Source organism: Uloborus diversus, chromosome 4 (genome assembly GCF_026930045.1).
Source record: "Uloborus diversus isolate 005 chromosome 4, Udiv.v.3.1, whole genome shotgun sequence".
NCBI classification, from domain to species: domain Eukaryota; kingdom Metazoa; phylum Arthropoda; class Arachnida; order Araneae; family Uloboridae; genus Uloborus; species Uloborus diversus.
In genome coordinates, this window is record NC_072734.1 from 170,166,139 (window position 1) to 170,186,473 (window position 20,335).

Here is a 20,335-nt window from a genome sequence, read left to right on the forward strand (position 1 = left end):
AGAACTTTTGTTTGACCTTTTTTAAACAACATAAAAAGAGATAGAAGAAAAGTAAAAGGCGACCCTACCAGAAGTACACAAGAAACAAATTGAAAGACCACCAGAATCACCTTGAAAAACTGGGGTCAATTTATTTCTAAATAATGTTAAGTTGTGAAGACATCTGTTATTTTGCTTGCTTTTGGATTTGATTTTTTAAGAATTCATCAAAACCTTGGACTCGCCTGTTTTTAATCCAAAAAAAAACGTGCAAGTCCAAGGTATCAATAAATGTTTAGAAAAAAAATCAAATAATACTTTTAAAAATTATTTTTAAATACCTTCAAATTCTCTAAGAAAGAATGCTCCAGAGTTCAAAAATAAACCATTTAAATTTTAGAGAATTTTTATCATTATTGTTAAAAGTTTTTGTTTAAAAAACTTGAAACAAATAAGTAAATAATACAAAAATAACCATTTTTTAATACATGTTTCAATTCTAAATGGCAGAGTGACAATATTATAGTAAATCTTAAAACATATTTTGAACAAGAAAAAGATGGTGGCACAAAAATTTAATGCACTCCTTAAATTAGGCTATCTGGATATTTGTCAGCCATGTTGTTACATTTTGAGATGTTTACTTGGGTAAAATTCCCATTCCATTATCTCAAATAATATGGTAGATGTGCTTAAAAATTATCAAAAGTGGCTCAGTTCGTGCACTTGACAGTTGCAAGGGATACTACTGGGTTGAAAAATCCTAACAATAGTATTTATTTCCGCATATGAGACAATGAGAAGCAAGGGGATGCAAGTGGACATTTTCAAGTTTTGAGTAAAACGCGTTTAAAGATAACATCCTAAGTAGGCTTTCATTAAAAAGTTTTTTTAAATCATGCTGTATAGCAGCACCTACCAGGGCTAGGAGAGGTTCACCTTCCATTTGTACTGTTTAGTTCCAAATTTTTAATTTTGGCACTTACATACCTTTGATTTTCACTGTCTCAGAAATTCTTCCCCGTAGAATATACAAAAAAAAAATAAATAAATAAATGAAAATGTTACTACACTTGAACATTCCACTTTTTAAATATTTTAATTTCTAAAAGAACACTTACTTGTGTTAAATCAGGGGAACTGGCACACAAGTAATAAACCGTGCTTATACAAGGCAGTGCTCTTTCTACTAATTGGAAACAATTAGGCCTGAAATCAATGAAAAAATACATATTAATCAAAGAAAAATAATGGAATAGCACAGGAAATTCAAAAACACTTTTTCTCGCCTTACCTTTCAAAGAGACTGTCATGAACCATGTATAAATATGTATAATTCAGTTCAATGAGTCCTTTTGGTTTTGTACGCTGCACAGAAATTTGAACATTTGAGCATTTTGAAACTCAATTACATCAAAGTATTCATGGAAGCAAAAATAAAAATTACATGGAAAAAAAAAAAAAAAACCTCATGAAGATACATTAACGATTAAGAAATTCTCTTTACCCTTGGATTATCAAAAAATAGAAGTTGCTGCTCTTTGGCACTAAGCACAAAATAAAGGTTTTTCCATTTTCTATTCCCTTGACCTGGGTTAAAACAACCTGAGAATTAAAAGTTATGAAATAAACAGCTGATAAATCACATTTATCATGAAAATATAAATATGTTTCTCAAGATAAATGTTTGCTTGCTTACTTTTCTTATTCAAATAGCCTTTCATACGAATTCCCTTGTTGCGTTTTGCAATGCCAGATTCTCGGCTTTCACGTAAAGTGGCATAGATGTCCTGTGATTTTTGCTGAATTTCTTCAGCTTTGCTGAGTTCTTTTGATTCATAAGGTGCCTAAATGAGGATTAACAGGAATTAAGAATAAAATTAAAAATTAAAAAAAATCATGGTCTTTATTTAATATAAAAAAAGTGCAAGTAATGTCAAGATTAAAATACAATTTTTAAATAATCTTATAATTGGCCCTAAAATTTTAAATAAAAAGTACTTTTCATCAGGGCCTGATTAACGCACGGTCCGGCGGGTCCGCGGACCTGGGCACCACAAATTTAGGGGCACCAAAATAGCCTAGCCTAAATTCACTTACTTACTTACTTTTTTTTTCTAAAAAAAAAAGCTGATTTTACTTTTTCTCAACTGTAACGGAGAGGAGGCTGAAATTTTTTTAAAAATCAGCTCAAAACTTCATAAAGTTAAAAACATTTCGCATAAAGAAGTCGTTGTCCCTTAGCTCTGGAATTTCAAAATAATTACTCGGATGACATATGAACATTTTCCAGAAGAATTAACACACTTGCAATTTTTTGCAAAAGGTAACCCTTCTCCTGGAGAATGTTTTAAAAGGATAAGATCACTAAACATTACACATACATTTCCGAATGTGGATTCACCCCTGCAGCTTCTTCTTACCTTGCCTATCAGCAGCTGTTCCAGTGAACGTTCCTTTTCATTTTTGAAAGAAATAAAAAATCATTTGAGAAGCTGCGTTTCTCAGGATAATTTACAGTCGTTTTCCTAATTGACCATTGAAAATTCTGTGGCATCAAACATAGATTTCAATTATTTGATCGACACATTTGCCTCTGTTAAAAGCCGGAAAGAATCCTTTTTAAAGCTTGATGTCAGAATTAGTAAGTTTTTTTTTTTTTTGCAGTTTTAAATTGTTTTCTAACTCTTTTTCGCCTTAAGAGGCAATTTTAAAGGGGGTTAGTTTGGTGACTATCAGGTATTTAGTATTCAAATCCCAGGTTTCCTTTTAAATGTAATAATGTTATTTTAAAATGTAGTTTTTAGTATATTAGGTTTCTAGTATGAAAAATTGACTTTAAAATTGTGCGGATTTTCTCATGGGGGGGGGGGGCACCAACTTCTACTCAGGACCTGGGCACCAGTTTGGCTTGATCGGGCCCTGCTTTTCATTGGTCAAACAGTACATTAAATTTTTAAAAGTATTACCTATTGACAATTTTTCTTTAAATACATGATGTACAAGCAGTACACATTTTTTGAATCAGTGTTTATTTCAAGTTGTATAAGAAAAGGTATTTTTACCAAATCATTTCTCCATCCAACTTTAGAATTAGATGAAAATTTTAACCATTTGGCAAGCTTTGGTGACATACACTGCCCATTACTTTTTTATTGCTTTGTTAAAACCAGTCAAGGAAGTTTTAGTCATAAAAGATTTTCATTTTCATATTCCAGAGGCAATCTTTTCCAGTTACTGAACAGGTATACAAGGAAGTAATGAGTGTCTACATCAAATTTTTAATGAAAATTTTAGGTTCTGTAAATCAACGGACAATCTGGTGCTATAAAGCAACAAACATTAATTTGGGATTTGATTTTAGGATTTGCTATAATTGAATCTCACATGCACTCAATACGTAAAATGCCTCTATATCACCAAAAAATAAACAAATAAATAAACCATCAAAAGTCTTCATTTAAAGATGCATATTATGTACCTTTAACACAGGATCCCCAAGATGATGGCCTTCAACGATTTGCTCCACTTTATATCTACTGATAACAGCTTCCAAACTATGAAATAAATAACACACAATTATTATAAACTTAAGAGATATTATAAAGCAATTTTGAAGAAATTATGTTAAAAAGTTTTAAAACTTTAAATATAAAAGTTTTATTTACAGTTTAGAAGGGAAACAAAATAAGAACCTTTTTTTTTGTCAGACACACATTCGTTAAGAAATAAACATCACACAAAAATAAATCCAATCAGGTAACATTTTTTGCATGTTAAATACTTTTTTTCAAAAACTTCCATTTTGGGAAAGGGGAATCACTTGATATACTGATGTATCTCTCTATAGCAATAACTTTACTATGTCTCATAACGAATTTTGTATGCAAAGCTTCAGATTAGCAGTCGCCAGTCACGAATGGACGTCCACAATGGGCTTGAAAATGGCTACCATGAAATCAAGTTCCAGTCGACAAAAAATGGCGACCATGAGTTTCTTTATCAGATAAATAATATTGCGCTACGACACCAAGTTTCAAACCCTATCCCTGCTATTATCCGTCTCGTTCAGTGCATCAGTCAACAACACCTACGTAATGTCCCTTGCAAAACAGTTGGATTATAAAAGGTGGTCGGTGCTTATTTAAATCATGTTTGTTCTAAACAGTTTTGATTCCATAAAGAGACTGATTCAATAAAGCGGAAAATTCAATAAAGCTGGATTTGTTCTGTTTTTGACAAATTGGATAAGCGGTTGATTCAATTACCATTGGTTCAATTATACGGCGTCCACTGTATTTATGAACTCGATTTTTTAAGTAAATAATTCATTTTTGATTTCAGGACCTTTTGCAGTTACTAATTAACTAAAGAATAATCGTGTCGGCAATAGAAATTTCCGACAAATAAATAAATCAATGCCTGCATGAGTTCTCACATTTACTTTCAATCCAATACACTTGTATCCACTATAATATTAAAATCTGTTCGCGTCTGTCTGTCTGTCTGTCTGTCTGAAGATCGATCTCCTCGAGAACCGCTGCGAATCGAGAGTCAAACGAGATACCGGTCAATTCGAAATTTTCCAAAGAAAACAATAGAACCAATCTCGTAATTGTACGACTTTAATTAGCGGAGATATTAATTAAAACGTTAATTAACATAACGTTATTCAGGAATTTTTTTTCCTTTCCTGTTGCCATTTTGCGTATGAGCAAATAAAATTCTAATAATTGTTTTAAAAGAGATATTTTTGGCTGCTGTCCAAATCTTAAAACAACGTTTCCATCCAGAATTTCATTTCAAATTAGTTTAAAATTGGTTGCTCTATTCGGATATAGCCTTTATTTTATCGTCTGTCCTTTTTTTATTTTTTACATTCAACGTTCTTAACTCTTTTCCTCATATAAAAGTTGTTTCTTTAGCTATGTTTATTGATTGTAGTGTAAGTTTATCATTCACCGGCCTCATATTTTGATACATTTAGGATGTGCGACTAATTATGTTTATTTTGTTGAACTTTTTTCCCGTTACATGGGTGAGTTTTCGAATTGCAATAACTTTCTTTTTCTTTCCTGTTTCTATTTTTGAAATACAGTTTGTATCGTTAAAAGAACATGTTAAATTAAGATTGTTTGGATTTCTTTGTTTTCTTTCTTTGTTTTCTTTTTAAACTTTGGATTGTTTGGATGGAAACAGAGTTGAACAAAAATATTGTTTTTAAGGATTTTAACTAAAGCTATCTTGGAATCTGATGACTTGGTATTTAATTAATGCTTATTGGTATTTATTTAGTCTTGGTGCTTTAGTTTCACATAATCAATCAAAATGTGTGTCTCATTTTATGTAAAAAGATGATCGTAATTGTACATAAATATTTCAGATATAGTCTATCAGATTTAATTCAGTTTAAAGTGACCAGAGATTATAGTTGATAATGCATATATTTTCATCTTTTGTGCTAATTGAAAATACTCATAACTTGTATCATTGATAACTATGATTAACGTTAAAGAGAATTTTGACAAAAATATGCTCTACTGGTGTTTTACAAACCTTGCATTACGCGTATTTATTTACTCCTTAGCGCTTTAGAAACTGATGTCAGAGTAATACAAAAACATCAATTGGACATCTCTTTCATTTTTTAAGTAGCCCGTGCAACGCCGGGCACGCAGGCTAGTAATATTTTAAAAATTTGTTAAAATATTTTTGTATGCTATGCATTGAAATTTTGCATGCTGTTGTGGAGTATCATAATTCTTTAATTTGTCTGAAAGCAAATTTGTGATTCACTTTTTTATCAGCATAAAATGTTTTTAAAAAATTGGTACCACAAAAGAAAAAGTGCTACTATTCAAAATTCTTAGCCTTGAACTTTAGCTGCAAGTTTTGGACCATTTTACAGAAAATGGTAATTTTGTCGTAGATTTTAGTATGTGTACTTAAAACTTTCTTCAAAAATACATTTCTTTTATCATACAAAATTTCAGCTTATGTGGTAAAATAAGTTTTTTCCATTTCTTCTACTTAGAAGAGACCTATTTCTTCTGGTCAACTTTTTCTGCTTTAGTAGAAACTTGAAACCATGACATTAAATTAGATGAAGTGATTTCAGATCTCAGAAATTTATTTTCTAAAACCTTGCAACAGCAACAGTTTTGAAACAATTGCAGAACAATATGTTTTGTCATTCAGGGACAACTAATTAGTAAAGTACCTGTCAAAACATCTTCCTCCCATAATATAGCGATTTCCTCGTTTTTCAATTCTAAATCGTTGAATGGTGTTATTAATGTGGAAGAACAATGAGTAGTTTCCAGGGGAATTATCGCTAGGTCTCACTAAGAAGCTTCCAGGACCCACTGAAAAAAATAATAAAATATGAGAAATGTTATTATGAAATACATATCACATGCAGCAGAAGTCAACAAATGTTTATATTACAATGCATTTCAAATGGACTGAGACCACAATTGGAAAAATAGTACCAGAACCCAAAATTTTCTCTTTGTAAACACATTCTCAACAATTTCACACTTCTTAGCAAAAAACTATTGAATGAGACAATTAACTGAAATTAAATAAGTTTTACTAGTTACATTGTCAAAAATAGATCATAAGTTAGGAGTTCCCAAAAAGAGAAAATTACCTCATAACCCCCATCCCCAATTTCAATGGTGCAGCCTGCATTATGATCCCCCCCCCCACCCCCATGTCGGCATGCCTGCATTTTGTTAGCAAAGGAGGTGAAATGGGTGTAACTAACTGTTTGAGTTCCCTTTTTTGCTTTTTTCTTTCTTTCCTTTTTTAAAATTTTCTTATTTTTTCCCCCCCAATAAAATGAGATTTGGATGATTAATATTCTCATTAATAAGTTATTTCTCAGGAACAAATCAGACTAAAAAGAAACTTCATTTCTAGAAAAAAATTTGCATGAAATAGTGAACATATATGAAGCAGATTTAATTAGAATATTCTAACACTTTGAATTATTTCAACTTTTTTTTTTTTTTTTTTTGTAGATAAAAAATTAACTATTCAGCACAATCACCCATATTTTCTCAGATATGTGAAACTTGTCCTCCCCGTATCAACTGATCCCATTAAGATCCTATTATGAAACTCGGTGAGATGTGAGAGAATAACACAAAGTAATTTTGTGAAATTTTTCAGATTTTTAAAATTGTCCATCTTTGAGAAATTTAAATTTTAAAATAAATATTTTTTGATTTTATCAAGTTGCCCATCAAATTAAAGCAGATTAAAAGAGCTTTAAAACAAGACCAATTTTGAGCTTGTATCTTTTATAGTTTCTGAGAAAATGAGGGTTAACCGTTTCAAAGTGTAGCATTTTTTAATGAAAATTTGAATAATAGATAACTAATAACTTTTGAATGAGGTGAAAGAAAATTTCTTTTCAGCATTTTCATTCATAACTAGGTTAAATCTCTTCATGTACGAAGTTTCATCCAGATCTGTGAAGGTCTGTCCTAAAATTGTTCCAAATTGTGTTGATTTGACGTGGAATGACCCAATTTTGAAGAGTAATGGCATGGTTATTTTATTTTTGAAGTTAACTATTATTGAAAACAAAACATGGAACTGTTCAGATTATACTGAAATAATTCCAAGTTAAACCAATTTCCGTCTCAATCATCTTTATTATTATTTTTATTTTTTTTCCCCGTAGAATGTGATAGAAACTTTTTGTGGCTCACTTGGCATTAGAAATTCATTCTTTAGTATTTTTTAAATTTTGATTAAAAATTACTTTTAAAATGCCCTTAAAAAATATTATTGACTATATATCTCCCAAACAAAAACTGTCTTGTAACTAATAAATTAGCTAAATTAGGTACTTATTGGCTGTAATTGTTTGACTGAATGTGGTAAATGATATAAGTGATTGTAATTTTAGGACATTGCAAACATAAAAATATGCCTGATTTCAGATAACTGAATGAATCCATGCATGGTAAAACTTTCACCAAGAGATATTTGAACTTTTTCCACATCAAACCTTAAAAACACATAAAATATGAAAAATAAATAAAAGATGTAGCACAGGGTGGCGACAGGAACTGTGAAAAAAAGTTCCCTGACTTTTCCCTGATTTCCCTGATTAAGTTCACCAAATTTCCCTGATTTACGTTACCAATAATAATGGTTTTTTTTCTTTGCTCTACTTGAAATCCATTGTATGTTTGTATAAAATGCAGTATTTTAAACGTTTTAAGTTGAGTAAAGTTGAACTAAAGATATATTTTTAAAAGATGCTACTTTTTAAATAGAATGGTTAAAAAAAAAAACATATCAAGTCAATTTTTTGGAAACAAAAACCTACAAAACATTATATTAAATTTTTCTACATGGAAAAATTAGAGAAAATTAAAAAAAAAAAAAAAAAAACTTTTCTTCCAGAAAACCAAAAACCAAAGATTTCTTCTTGAAATCGTGATTACAGAACGCTAATTACTTCGAGACAATGGAATAAAGGCAAAGGAGCTAAGGCATTAATGAAGGCTTCCTCTTTGCCTGTATGGTTGTTAATTTTACGTAGCATTGAAAGCGTAAAAGGAAATTTCAAGCTAGGTAAAATAAAAAACCTAACAGACACAGAAGCAATTTTAGGAAGTTCATCCTGTGGTTAATAAGTAAGACTCAATACTTTGACGTTGAGGAAAAAAGATGCACAAATATGCGGCAGTGTATAATCGCACCTCATTAATTTTACTTTTTTTTTTTTTTTGAACAGAAAATTGGCGAAAAATGCATAGGGAATTAGAGTACTTAATTTTGTAAAGCAAAAAAATTTTTTTTTTTCTTCATAAAATCCATTTTCCCTGATTTTTTGTAATTTGTTCAAAATTCCCTGATATTTCCCTGACTTTTCCCTGATTAATAAAGTTCCCTGACATTTCCCTGATCTCCCTGATTTCCCTGATCTGTCGCCACCCTGTAGCATCATGAAAGAAAAGAAAAAAATTCTTCAAACAAGAAACAGATTACACCTTATGAATTACTACCAATAGCTACAACCTAGGCATGACAGTTATGTTGTAATAAAATTGACACTACTCACTCTTTGCAAGCTTTTCCACGGCGGCTTCTTTACTAATCGTTCCATGAAACCATGGATAAATCTCATTAGGATCAACATCATCATCCTAACACAAAAAATATTAACTAAAATCAATGACTCAGGGGTAGAAGTGACCGACTTGTCACATATAGGACATTTTCCTCAAAAAATATAGGACACATTATATGAATAATTTTGCTATGAAAAAAAGAAATAATACATATCATATATTATTTATTCTTATCGATGATTTTTTTTTTAAAAAACCCTCAAATAAAATTATTCCTTACATCTGAAATGATTTTCCTATAGTTGAAAGAATAATTTTTGAAAGAAACAGTGTACTTTATAGACGAAATAATTAAACCAAATTTGAACAAAGAAAATTTTTATTTTTTCTTCCTCACTCATGACCCAAGTACTAATTCCACTGTTCTTTGATTTTATATCTAAACTGAACCCTTTAACACTTGTATTAAGAACAAACAGAGCTTGAGAAGGATCCTTCTGACGTTTTTCCGAGTCTTCTTTATGTTTGAATGTTTTAGCATGCTGCCTCCATTGCGAAAATCCACTATTGCATATGGGCACTGAACAGCTGCAAAAAATGGCAAAAAGCGGTAAAATCATCTTTTCTTTTAGTGCACCATGCACCAAAATTTGTAGAATTAATGTCCTCCTGGTTCAACAACAACAAAAAACGGGAATATAGGAAATATAGGACATTTTTCAAAAATATAGGAAATATAGGACGATTTTGATGCTTTTCTTGAAAATATAGGAAATATAGGATATATAGGACTACTTCGACCCCTGATGACTTCAAAAAATTATTTTGCACCAGATGATTGTACAGCAAGAAATTTCAATAAGTCAGGATGAAGAGAGAGGGAGGAAGTAAAAGCAGACTTTACACTTCGAGTAACTGCTAAGCAGTAACATCCTCATACATAAAATAGCCAAAATCACTGATCGAGTAACGCTCTGACGTCACCAACAATGAAACTCGTGCCATAGCATGCGTGACGGCATTATTTCATTGTTGAAGCACAAAAAATTCAGTAAGTTATTTATAATTCGATAATAAATATAAAGCATTGCAACTTTTCTTTTTTGAAAAATAAAAAAAAAGGCTAACTAATCAAAACAAGAACTTATGACAGATGGTAAAATACATTTTTCTTAAACAGTGAGTCAAATGCTTCTTTTAGATCCTCAGTTTTTACAACAATAGTTAAAAACATGGAAGCATTATAAGTAGTACGACTTCAAAACAGTAAACTCCTTCAGTGAAATGCAAACTTACATCGAATATTTGTGAAAACACAGATTAATTTAAAAGAAAGAAAATATGCTATTATGAACTGAAATTCAACTTATAATAATAACTTAACAGGTGATTAATCAAATAATTTGCTCTAAAGCTAACCACTTAACATTTCAAAATGTTACTCAAGAAAAGGAAAAACAAAATTAATTCACTTATTATCATGCAGTAAAATTTGTTAGAAAAATTTGAAGTAAATAACATAAAAAAGAATGGATGCATCTTCTTGTGTGCATATTGCATAGGCCATGAAATTGGCAAATTGCTTAATTGTTTAAATGAATTATTCCACATTTATGATAGTACAGGTAACTCTGATGAATATTAAGAATACTTTACAAATTGACTTCCTAGGTTCTTCAAAATTTTGTAGATAGAAGCCACTCAATGGCTTTGATTCCCTATTCATAATGCATAACAACACAATCAAAAAAAAAAAAAAAATTAATTTGAATTTTGACATCTTTAATTTGAATTTTGACATCTTGAATTCAAATTATGTTTTTCGCAATCACAAGTGTGTGTATGTAGGCGTGTGTGTTTGTGTGTGGTTATGTAGGCGTGTGTGTTTGTGTGTGGGGGTATGTGTGTATGTATGTAGGGGTATGTGTATGTGTGTGTAGGCATGTGTGTTTGTCTGTGTGCTGGCATAAGTGTGTGGGTAGTTGTGTATATGAATGTGTGTATGTGTGTGTGGGGGGTATGTGTATGTGTGTGTAGGCATATGTGTTTGTGTGTGTGTGGGGGGGGGGGTATGTGTATGTGTGTGTAGGCGTATGTGTTTGTGTCAGTGTGCAGGCATGAATGTGTGGGTAGTTGTGTGTATGTGTGTGTATGTGTGTGCGTGCATGTGTGTGTAGTTGTGTATGTATGCGCGTGTGTGTAGGACATGGATGCAACCTGGAGACGACTTTCGCTATAGGAGCAGCATCGTGAGGAGCTCGTCGACGGTGATGGTGCAGAGGGTGGCAGTGGGAAAATAAAATGATAGGACGCCAAAACAGTCAAGTGAGAACAATAAGCAATCGTGATTGCTCAAAAAAAGAATAATAATGATAAAATTAATTTGAATTTTGACCTCTTGAATTCAAATTATGTTTTTTTGCAATCACGAGTGTGTGTAAGTAGGCGTGTGTTTGTGTGTGCGGTTTATGTGTGTTTGTGTGTGGGGTATGTGTGTGTAGGCATGTGTGTTTGTGTCTGTGTGCTGGCATAAGTGTGTGGGTAGTTGTGTGTATGAATGTGTGTGTGTGGGGGCGGGGTTTGTTGTATGTGTGTAGGCATATGTGTTTGTGTTTGTGTGCAGGCATGAATGTGTGGGTAGCTGTGTGTATGTGTTTGTGTGTATATGTAAGTGTTTGTATGTATGCGTGTGTGTATGTGTATGTTTTTGTGTGTATATGTAGATGTTTGTATGTATGCGTGTATGTATATGTGTATGTGTGTAGGTGTATGTGTGTGCGTGTGTGTGTGTGTGTGTGTAGCTGCGTATGTATGCGCGTGTGTGTAGGACATGGATGCAACCTGGAGAAGATTTTCGCTAGAGGAGCAGCATCGTGAGGCCGGTCGACGGTGGTGCTGCAGAGGGAGACGGGGGGGAGAATAAAATCATAGGAATTCAAAACAGTCAAATGAGAACAATAAGCAATCGTGATTGCTCAAAAAAAAAGAAAAATCTCAGTAACGAAACAGTAAAGTTTATTTTCTCTTCCTTCAAGCTATACGGTAAAAGATTTCTGAAAATGAAATAATAAAAATTGCAATCACTCTAATACCACTCACCAATTCTTCAACAAGTTCTTTAAACACCAAACCACTTTCTTGAGTTCTATGCAGAGTGCACCATAACCATCCATCTCCCATGTCATTGTGAACAATGAATATATCACCTTTCAAAAAACTAGAAAAGAAAAGTACTGTCACATTTCAATGACGCTACTAATAAGCCCAAATTAATTTATGCAATTGAGCACAGGGTTCAATTATTTCTTACTGACATTCTAGTACTGGAAAATTTACAAATTCACCCTTGATATACATAGGGTAATGACCCCAGTAATTGGCAGTTTAAGAGTTTGTCCTTAAACTTACCTCTGTTTTCATTACTTGGAAAAAAAAAAATTCATTTGCAAATATTTTTATATTAAAGAATGCACATCTGTGCATCTATTTAGTTCACTAAAATCAAAAATATTTGAATTGATATTTTTATAAAAATATATACATAACGAGCTGATGTGTGCATCACATGAATTCCTTTTACTCCAATTTAATGTCATTTTCCCATTATTGGCAATTTTAATGTGATTCAATAGTTTATTCTCTAAATATCACCCACAGTAGCCAAATCAAAACCAGATTTAAAAAAAAAAATCGCCACATTTGTCGCCAAGTTGGCGACAAAACTTGGCGACCAAAAGATTGGCGATATATCGCCACGTGTCCGCCAAATTATAACACCACTTGAGTTTACATCGAAATTAACAATGATTTCCCCCAAAAAGGTGCAAAAGACCCCTTTAGAAACACCCGAATGCAACCAAAAGAGGAGGTGCACAACTAGACCCATCAGGAGTCTACGTACCAAATTTAAACTTTCTAGGACATGCCGTTTTTGAGTTATGGGAGATACATACACAAATACATACAGACGTCATGAGAAAACTCGTTGTAATTAACTCGGGTATAGTCAAGATGGATATTTCGGGTGTCTGTACATTCCTAAGCATATATCCACGTGTGGTGGAGTCGAAAAAAAAGAACCCAACATTCATTTGGGGGTGAGCAAACTAGAAATTAAGGCCGATTTTTGAGTGAAATTTTTTTTTGCGAATACCATACTTCCTTTTTTGTAAAAGGAAGTAAAAAGTTACCAAAATCCCCAGTAAATGGCACCTGATACCCCAGTGTATGACACCTTGTGATCCAGTAATTGGCACATGTTAATAGAACTGGAAAACCACTTTATTTTTCACTTTTAGATTACATACAAGTTTTATCATCATAAGAAACATAATTATTGTTAGTTTAAAGTAGGTAATTTTACATAAATTAATGTTGAATCACACATCTTGACGTTGAAAAAGTATTTTAGAGAAATAAAAATAAATTTGGAGTGTTTGTTGCATGGAAAAAAAATATCGAGATTATTGCTGTTTCATTAGTCAGTATGCAGTTTCGATATTACGAATTATAGCTGTTTCCACAGAAAAGGGAACATTGACCAGATGATTCTAAGAAGCCATAAAAAATTAACCGATTCTCTACAGTTGCAATATCAGACTGATGGCCAAACATATATATATGGTTTTTTTTTCTTTTTTTGTTTTTTGTTTCTCTTAAACATTTAACAGTGTATCCCAAAGGATTCAAATCAATAATAGAACCCATATAATATAGTTGCTGCAAAAGTATCAGAAATGAAACTAGTGACATATCCTAACATGTCACACACACAGCACATTAGTGTTTATAGGCACATGTGCCAATTACTGGAGACGAGCAAAACTGAAGCACCACTAAATGGCATTCATCATTATTTCTAAAATCCAAAAAGGGTTAAAAATATATTTCTACCCTCTCAAAGTAACACCTGTCAACTAAACAAAACTTTTGATAACGAGAATTTAAAATATATTTTAAGTCAGATTTTAATGGATTGATTCGCATGCTTCCCTTAAGCCGGAGATGAAGCTATTGCAACAAAAAGTGGCTGATTTGACACAAGCCACAATTGTTTCTCTTTCCTATGCACTGCTGCCATTTATTAACATGAATTGAAGTTAAAATCTTTAAAAGAAATGTACATTCAGTTGGTATACAGCCTTCTACTTTCAAAAGATTGGATACAAATCTTATTTTAGAAAATTTTTGTTGGAAGTGCCAATCACTGGTGACCTGCCAATTACTAGGGTTGTTACCCTATATATATATCGGGGTGAATTCGTAAATTTTCAAGTACCGGATTGCCAATTAGAAATAATGAAATGGTGAGTCGTCACTAATTTTGCGTCAAGAGAGAATTATATTTTCCCTAAAAGCAGTATCGAAACGGCATTCCGGTACTAATTCCCCCCAGACAAATATATATATACTAGGGGGCTACCGCCCCCTGCTCGCTTACGCTCGCCAACCCCCGGAACTGCTCACGCAGTTCCTTCGGATCGCTTCGCGATCCGAGCTCGCTACGCTCGCTCACCGGTCACAAAAATATTTGTCTAGCTTTATTTGTATTTAAAAAGGTGTTATAATTTTGTTTTATGAATCTATTAAGAAAAATTTTTGATTTTCATATATTCAAAGAGAACTACTTTTAAATGAAACTCGTGCATTAGATTATGAAGTATAAGTATGCAATTCCATCATTTTTTGAGAGATGTATGCAAGGTTTTTGTACTAAAATTACAATCATAATAAAATTTTTGTTACCCATTTTTACAGATGGCAAAAAATTGGTATTTTAAAAGGTGTAGTGTCTTTTGTATATGAATCTTAAAAGGAATACGTTTGGGATAATATAATGTAAGCAAAAGTAAGGTTGCTGGTGGGGAGGGGGGATTGAATATTTACAGGCTGTAGTAAGAGGGGAACTTCATTTTCTGTAAGCAATGAATGATTAACGGAAAAACTTTTTAAAAACGGAAAAAGCAACTGCATTAGCTTTGCAAGTGATTTAAAAAAAGAAGAACATCATAAGACTTCTCTGTACACACAATTGTAAATTTCTGGGGTTTGAGATACAATAGAGATAGAATCAAATGATCTGACTCTTGAAAGACCTACATATAATTGTCCATGACTGAACACTGGTTTTGTCAGATCTAAACAAATTTTATCAAAAGTTTGACCCTGTGCTTTATTTATTGTCATTGAAAAGGCTAATCTAATAGGAAATTGTTTACGTTTGAATTGAAAAGGCATGTTACTATCTGATGGAATAAGTGGTATTCGAGGTATGATATAAGTATCAGTGTTATTATCAGCACTAATTTTTTTTGCTACAATAATATTTTTCTCCAGTTTAATTTCTATCAGTCTTGTACCATTACATAGACCTTTAGAAGGTGCTAAATTTCTTAATAACATAATGATGGCTCCTGTTTTTAATTTTAATTTGTAAGGCGGCATCCCAGTTGGAGTTAAACTATTTAAAAATTCTTCGGTGTACGTGAGTTGGTCCTGAGGGTCATCACTGACAATGGTATCAGTACTTGTGTATGTTACTTCACTCCCTGGCATGAGATCTAAAACACGATTATTAATATCTATGGACAAATCATTGGTGACAGTGAGAATAGCTCGACCTTTCAGTTGTTCAGGTGTTACTGTTCTAAAATCTATGTCATGAAAGAGCTGCTGAACAGGATCTTGAATGCTTGGATAACAAAATGGGCGTAACTCAATTTTTTCCCCACTTTCACCCTCACCCACGTGCAAAAGCCAGCGTGCAAATTCTTTTTCATTAGCATGGGTACGCATGTTCTGATTTAATTTCATAACATAGAAGTTAGACCAAAGTCCATAGTTTTTAATGCAGCTCGAGACGGTTAAAGATCGGGAACCCCTTAAAATAACTGGGAGGACTTGACGAAAATCCCCACCTAATAAAATAGTTTTCCCGCCAAATGGTTCATCACATTTAGTAAGATCTTTAAGAAGCCGATCAACTGCTAAAAAGGCATGAACATGTGTCATTGGAGCTTCATCCCACACAATTAGCTTTGCATCTAATAACATTTTAGCTTCTGATGTGCTTGGTTTTAAGTTACATGTGGAAGTGGCACTCAAGGCAAGGGGAATTTTAAAAATAGAGTGAGCTGTTCTGCCTCCACTTAGCAATGTTGCTGCTATTCCAGTTGATGCTACCGGAATGGCTTGATCACCCCTCCCCCTAACTTCATGCAAAAGTGTGGAATAAACAAAAGTTTTGCCTGTTCCAGCAGGGCCATCAAGGAAAAAGCAGTTAGGCGTGCCTGTTTGATTATCATATATCGCCTGTAGTACTTTGTCGACTACATATTTCTGCTCCGAATTTAATTTCTCAATATTAGCCTGAGCTTTAGCCTGCTCTTTATAACATCATAAGATAATTGGAAGTGATTGCATGGTAAGTCTACCAATGGAAGATTAAGCTTTTGTAAATTTAGACCATAAGGTTTCAGCAGTTCGTTTATTTCTGCAAGGGCATAAAGGGGCCCAGTTTCCTCCGAATACCTAAATATGAGATCTTCAGAAAGAGATTGTTTGTGTTTATCCCAAAGATCAGGAATGTTTTCTACTTCCCCAAACCCACAAATGATTGCAAATAAAATTCTTAAGTAGTTTGGCATGTGCATTCTCGCTGCTTCGAGAAGTGTGTCGTGCCAATGCTGGTCCCCCTCTAAAAGCCCAAGTTGTTTGCATGCCTGTTGAAATGTGTCGCACAACATACCTTCGACAGTTTTGAGATCCTCAAAACTTACGACACCAGTTTTCCTTAATAACAACATTCGGAGGTAATACCTTTCCGAATCTTGCACACTAACAACAGGCATCCTTCCAATTATTTGTTGCCCACCCCTTTGCCTCTTTTTCCATTCTGTAGAAGTTTTATCAAATACATAATGCTGGGGTATGTCAGCATAGTAATACTGATGTGCTTCTTCATCAGCAAGATTTAATTTAAACCAAGCAGTTAAAGTGCTATTTTTTAGAGAAGCTGATTGAACTGCTTCTCTTTCTAACCCCTCTTTAAAAATAATAGCCTGCTGCTCTGGCAAGTGAACTGCAAGTCTTATTACGGAGTGAGATTTGTCAGACATGCTAAACTCACTTAAACGCCACATTGCCTCAGGAGCACTGACATACCTCCCATCTAAGTAATTTAAAATTTCATCATGATTAACACTATCAGTACTTTTTAATATAACAGAAGCTGCATCATGACCTTTGTATACATATTTATACAAATATTTTACACTTTTTACAGAAGCACAAACTTCTACATTGATGTGTGCGTTGTATTTTTTAGATAGCCATGGGTTATATGGTACAATCCATCGATTATCAACAAAATGTTTACCAACCCTAATTGGTTCTGTACATCGCCTTTTGTAAATGGGATACCCATTTACATTTTCCTCAGTTTCCTCTCTGAATTGTTTTGGGAACTGTTTGGAGCATTCTCCATCTTTCATGCATGGCGCATTAGGGTTTATAAAACCACAGGGCCCATGGACCATACACTTAGTGACAATTTCAAATAGCCTTTGATCGATATTAATATCGGGCAATTCTGCCTGAACAAATTTATCTATATCATCCTTAGTACGGATTTTGGAACACGAATCTAGTGTTAGCAAAATGTGACAATGAGGTAAGCCCCGTTTTTGAAATTCGATGACATAAATGTAAGAAGTAACAACACCAAAAATATTTCGTTTGGTGAGGTCATCCAATAGTTCCGTTAGTTTCATTTTAAAAACCCGAACAACAATATCAGGTCTGTTTTCGGGTCTTTCACAACCTTGCATAGAATTTAAAATTTCAGGCCATGATGGATTGCACGTGAATGTCACAAACAGGTCAGGTCTTCCAAACTTCCTGACCATAGCCATTGCATCCTGATAATTTTGTTGCATGTGACGGGGGCTACCTTGAAAAGAAGAAGGAAGTACGATAAGTTTTCCAACTCTTAAATTGCTATTTGAGGCCTGAGCTGTTATAGCATCTAAAAGTCCGCGATACAACTCGACCCTTAGGTCTTTCTGATTCAAGCGGATGTAATTTAAGCGAGATCCTTCCGTTTTAACATAGGTATCTACTACATACTGCTGAAATAATTTGCCACTGCTATGCAAAAGACTAAAACCACAACGAACTGATAGCCTATGAGCATAAAATTGCAGTTGAGTGACTCTATTTCTTTTAGCAGAACGTCTCTCCTCAACATGCGTCATCTCACTGGACCAACCGGGTTCCCCTCTAGGAAAGAGCAATGGATAAACCATTGGATCATTGCATTGATTCATAGGAGATATATTTTTACAACCCTCTCCAATTGGATAAATGCAAATGTCCCTATTTGCTGGCGGTTCACCATCATCACCGACAAATATGGCAGCAACTTCCGTTTTAGAAGTAGGGGTATTGTAACGCCTCATATCCAAGTCGGGATGTTCCATAAATATCATTTTGACATTTACAGATGGATTTGTTTGAATCAATTTATGCATTTGCAAATAGGATTCAGCATATGGGTTTAATGTGCGGAGCAAATGATCTAAGTCCCCCATCACAGAACTAAGGCAGGTTGGATTGTTCTCCAAACGAATTGTATTTGCTTCAGAGGCATCAAAAATATATAGTTGCCCATAGCCAGGTTTAAATTTGGTATCTGAGTATAGTGGAGCAACTCTGTGATATATCTGACCGTGTATTCTATAACAATACGGGCCAGTGCCAGGGGGTGTTTTTACTTCAGCTCCCATAGAAGCGAAAGCTAATGCAGCATTGTACTCCCTTATGTGCTGTCTATAATTTTTGGCCTCTATTGAATTGCTAGAGAGCAATTCTTTTAAAAGATCGGGAGTTTCCCCCAAGCGTGGTAAACGTACTTTACCATCATGACAGCACTTTGTATATTTATTACTGAAGTTTAACTCTTTTTTCCAGTAAAGTGCATGACAAAAATTGCAAATTTCAGTCATCATTCCGCAATTGTGTTCGGAAACACTTACGGAATTCATTCGATTTGCAACTTGCAGCTCACGGCGTGCGTTAGCGCGCCTAAGCCTATCCGCAGCATTTCGACCAGATCTGCGTTCTGATCTTTCATCGAAAGACTCGTTAGCACGCTGCTCTCTCCTACGGAGATTATAATGAAGTGCTCTTAGAACACTCATTCTAAAATCAGAATGATAACGTGAAAATATAATAGCTAGAACTACATCAAACGCATAAGCGAGTGAGTAAGAACATGCAATGATCGTATTCGTAAATAAGCTGATCGTTGCCAACGGAAACAAACTAAAAAAAGGTTCTTCGAAAGTGACGAAGGACGCCTAGACGCTTGCTCGAGATCTGATCTTATCCAACAGAAAGAAACAATTAAGGCTCATCTTGCGCCACTAATAAGCGTTTTAATCTAACAAAATATGTGAAAATCAAACGCTAGAAGCGAGTGAGCAGAGAACATAGGCAACGAAATTGTCAAATAACGTCGGATGCCTAGACGCTTGAAGTGAGCTAATCGCTTGAAGTAAGCTGATCGTTGCCAAAGGAAAGAAACAAATAAAGGCTCATTTTGCGCCACGCATAAGCGTTTTATATACATAGATTATTTGACAATATTCTTTTAGTATAAAAAAAAATAACATTATTAATTTTACTTTTAACTCTATCTACCTGCCTACGACACAATGAAGTTTATTTTATGCATCACTTTTCTCATTCAAACTTTGATGAATTACATTTCACAAACTTCTCTTTTTCATATCTAGGTAAGTTGTATTTATCCAATTCTTAATTTAGAATAGTTTAAGTACCATGGGGTAAAATGGTACTCCTTGATGCATCGTGGGAGTTGAAACTTTTGGCATACCGAATAACATCTAACACAAAGAAGAATCCATAGAATCAAATTATTTTTTGCATTGCATTGGTCCTTAAATTATGAGACACAATGTAAGAATCCACTGTGTATTTAGAGGGCCAGGGTGGCCTGATTGGTATGACCTCGGACTAGTAACTGAAGGGTTTCGGGTTTGATGCCAACCGGTCAAAGATCCTCCATTTTTGTTAATGGTGACTAGGGCACATTAAATATGTTCGTGGTCACAAAGTTCTCTAAGTTCTCATTCTATATCAATACCTCTGGGGATGCTGGATCAGGGGTTGCTTGACTCCTGGTCTGCATAAAAGAACTGAGCTATCTTTGGGGTCCCATCCAAACCGGTTAATAATAG

At 33.7% G+C, this 20,335-nt stretch overlaps 1 protein-coding gene across 1 annotated transcript in view; it reads right to left on the reverse strand.

Moving 5' to 3' along the window:
- LOC129219700 (ras GTPase-activating protein 1-like) overlaps positions 1-20,335 on the reverse strand; it is an 83,772-nt gene that overhangs the window by 42,888 nt on the left and 20,549 nt on the right. The window contains exons 5-12 of the mRNA XM_054853982.1: positions 12,174-12,291; positions 9,065-9,149; positions 6,200-6,344; positions 3,461-3,536; positions 1,679-1,826; positions 1,487-1,584; positions 1,274-1,347; positions 1,101-1,188 (exon numbers count right to left, since the gene is read on the reverse strand). Coding sequence (XP_054709957.1) covers positions 1,101-1,188; positions 1,274-1,347; positions 1,487-1,584; positions 1,679-1,826; positions 3,461-3,536; positions 6,200-6,344; positions 9,065-9,149; positions 12,174-12,291 — 832 coding nt within the window. The remainder of the gene's footprint in view (positions 1-1,100; positions 1,189-1,273; positions 1,348-1,486; positions 1,585-1,678; positions 1,827-3,460; positions 3,537-6,199; positions 6,345-9,064; positions 9,150-12,173; positions 12,292-20,335) is intronic.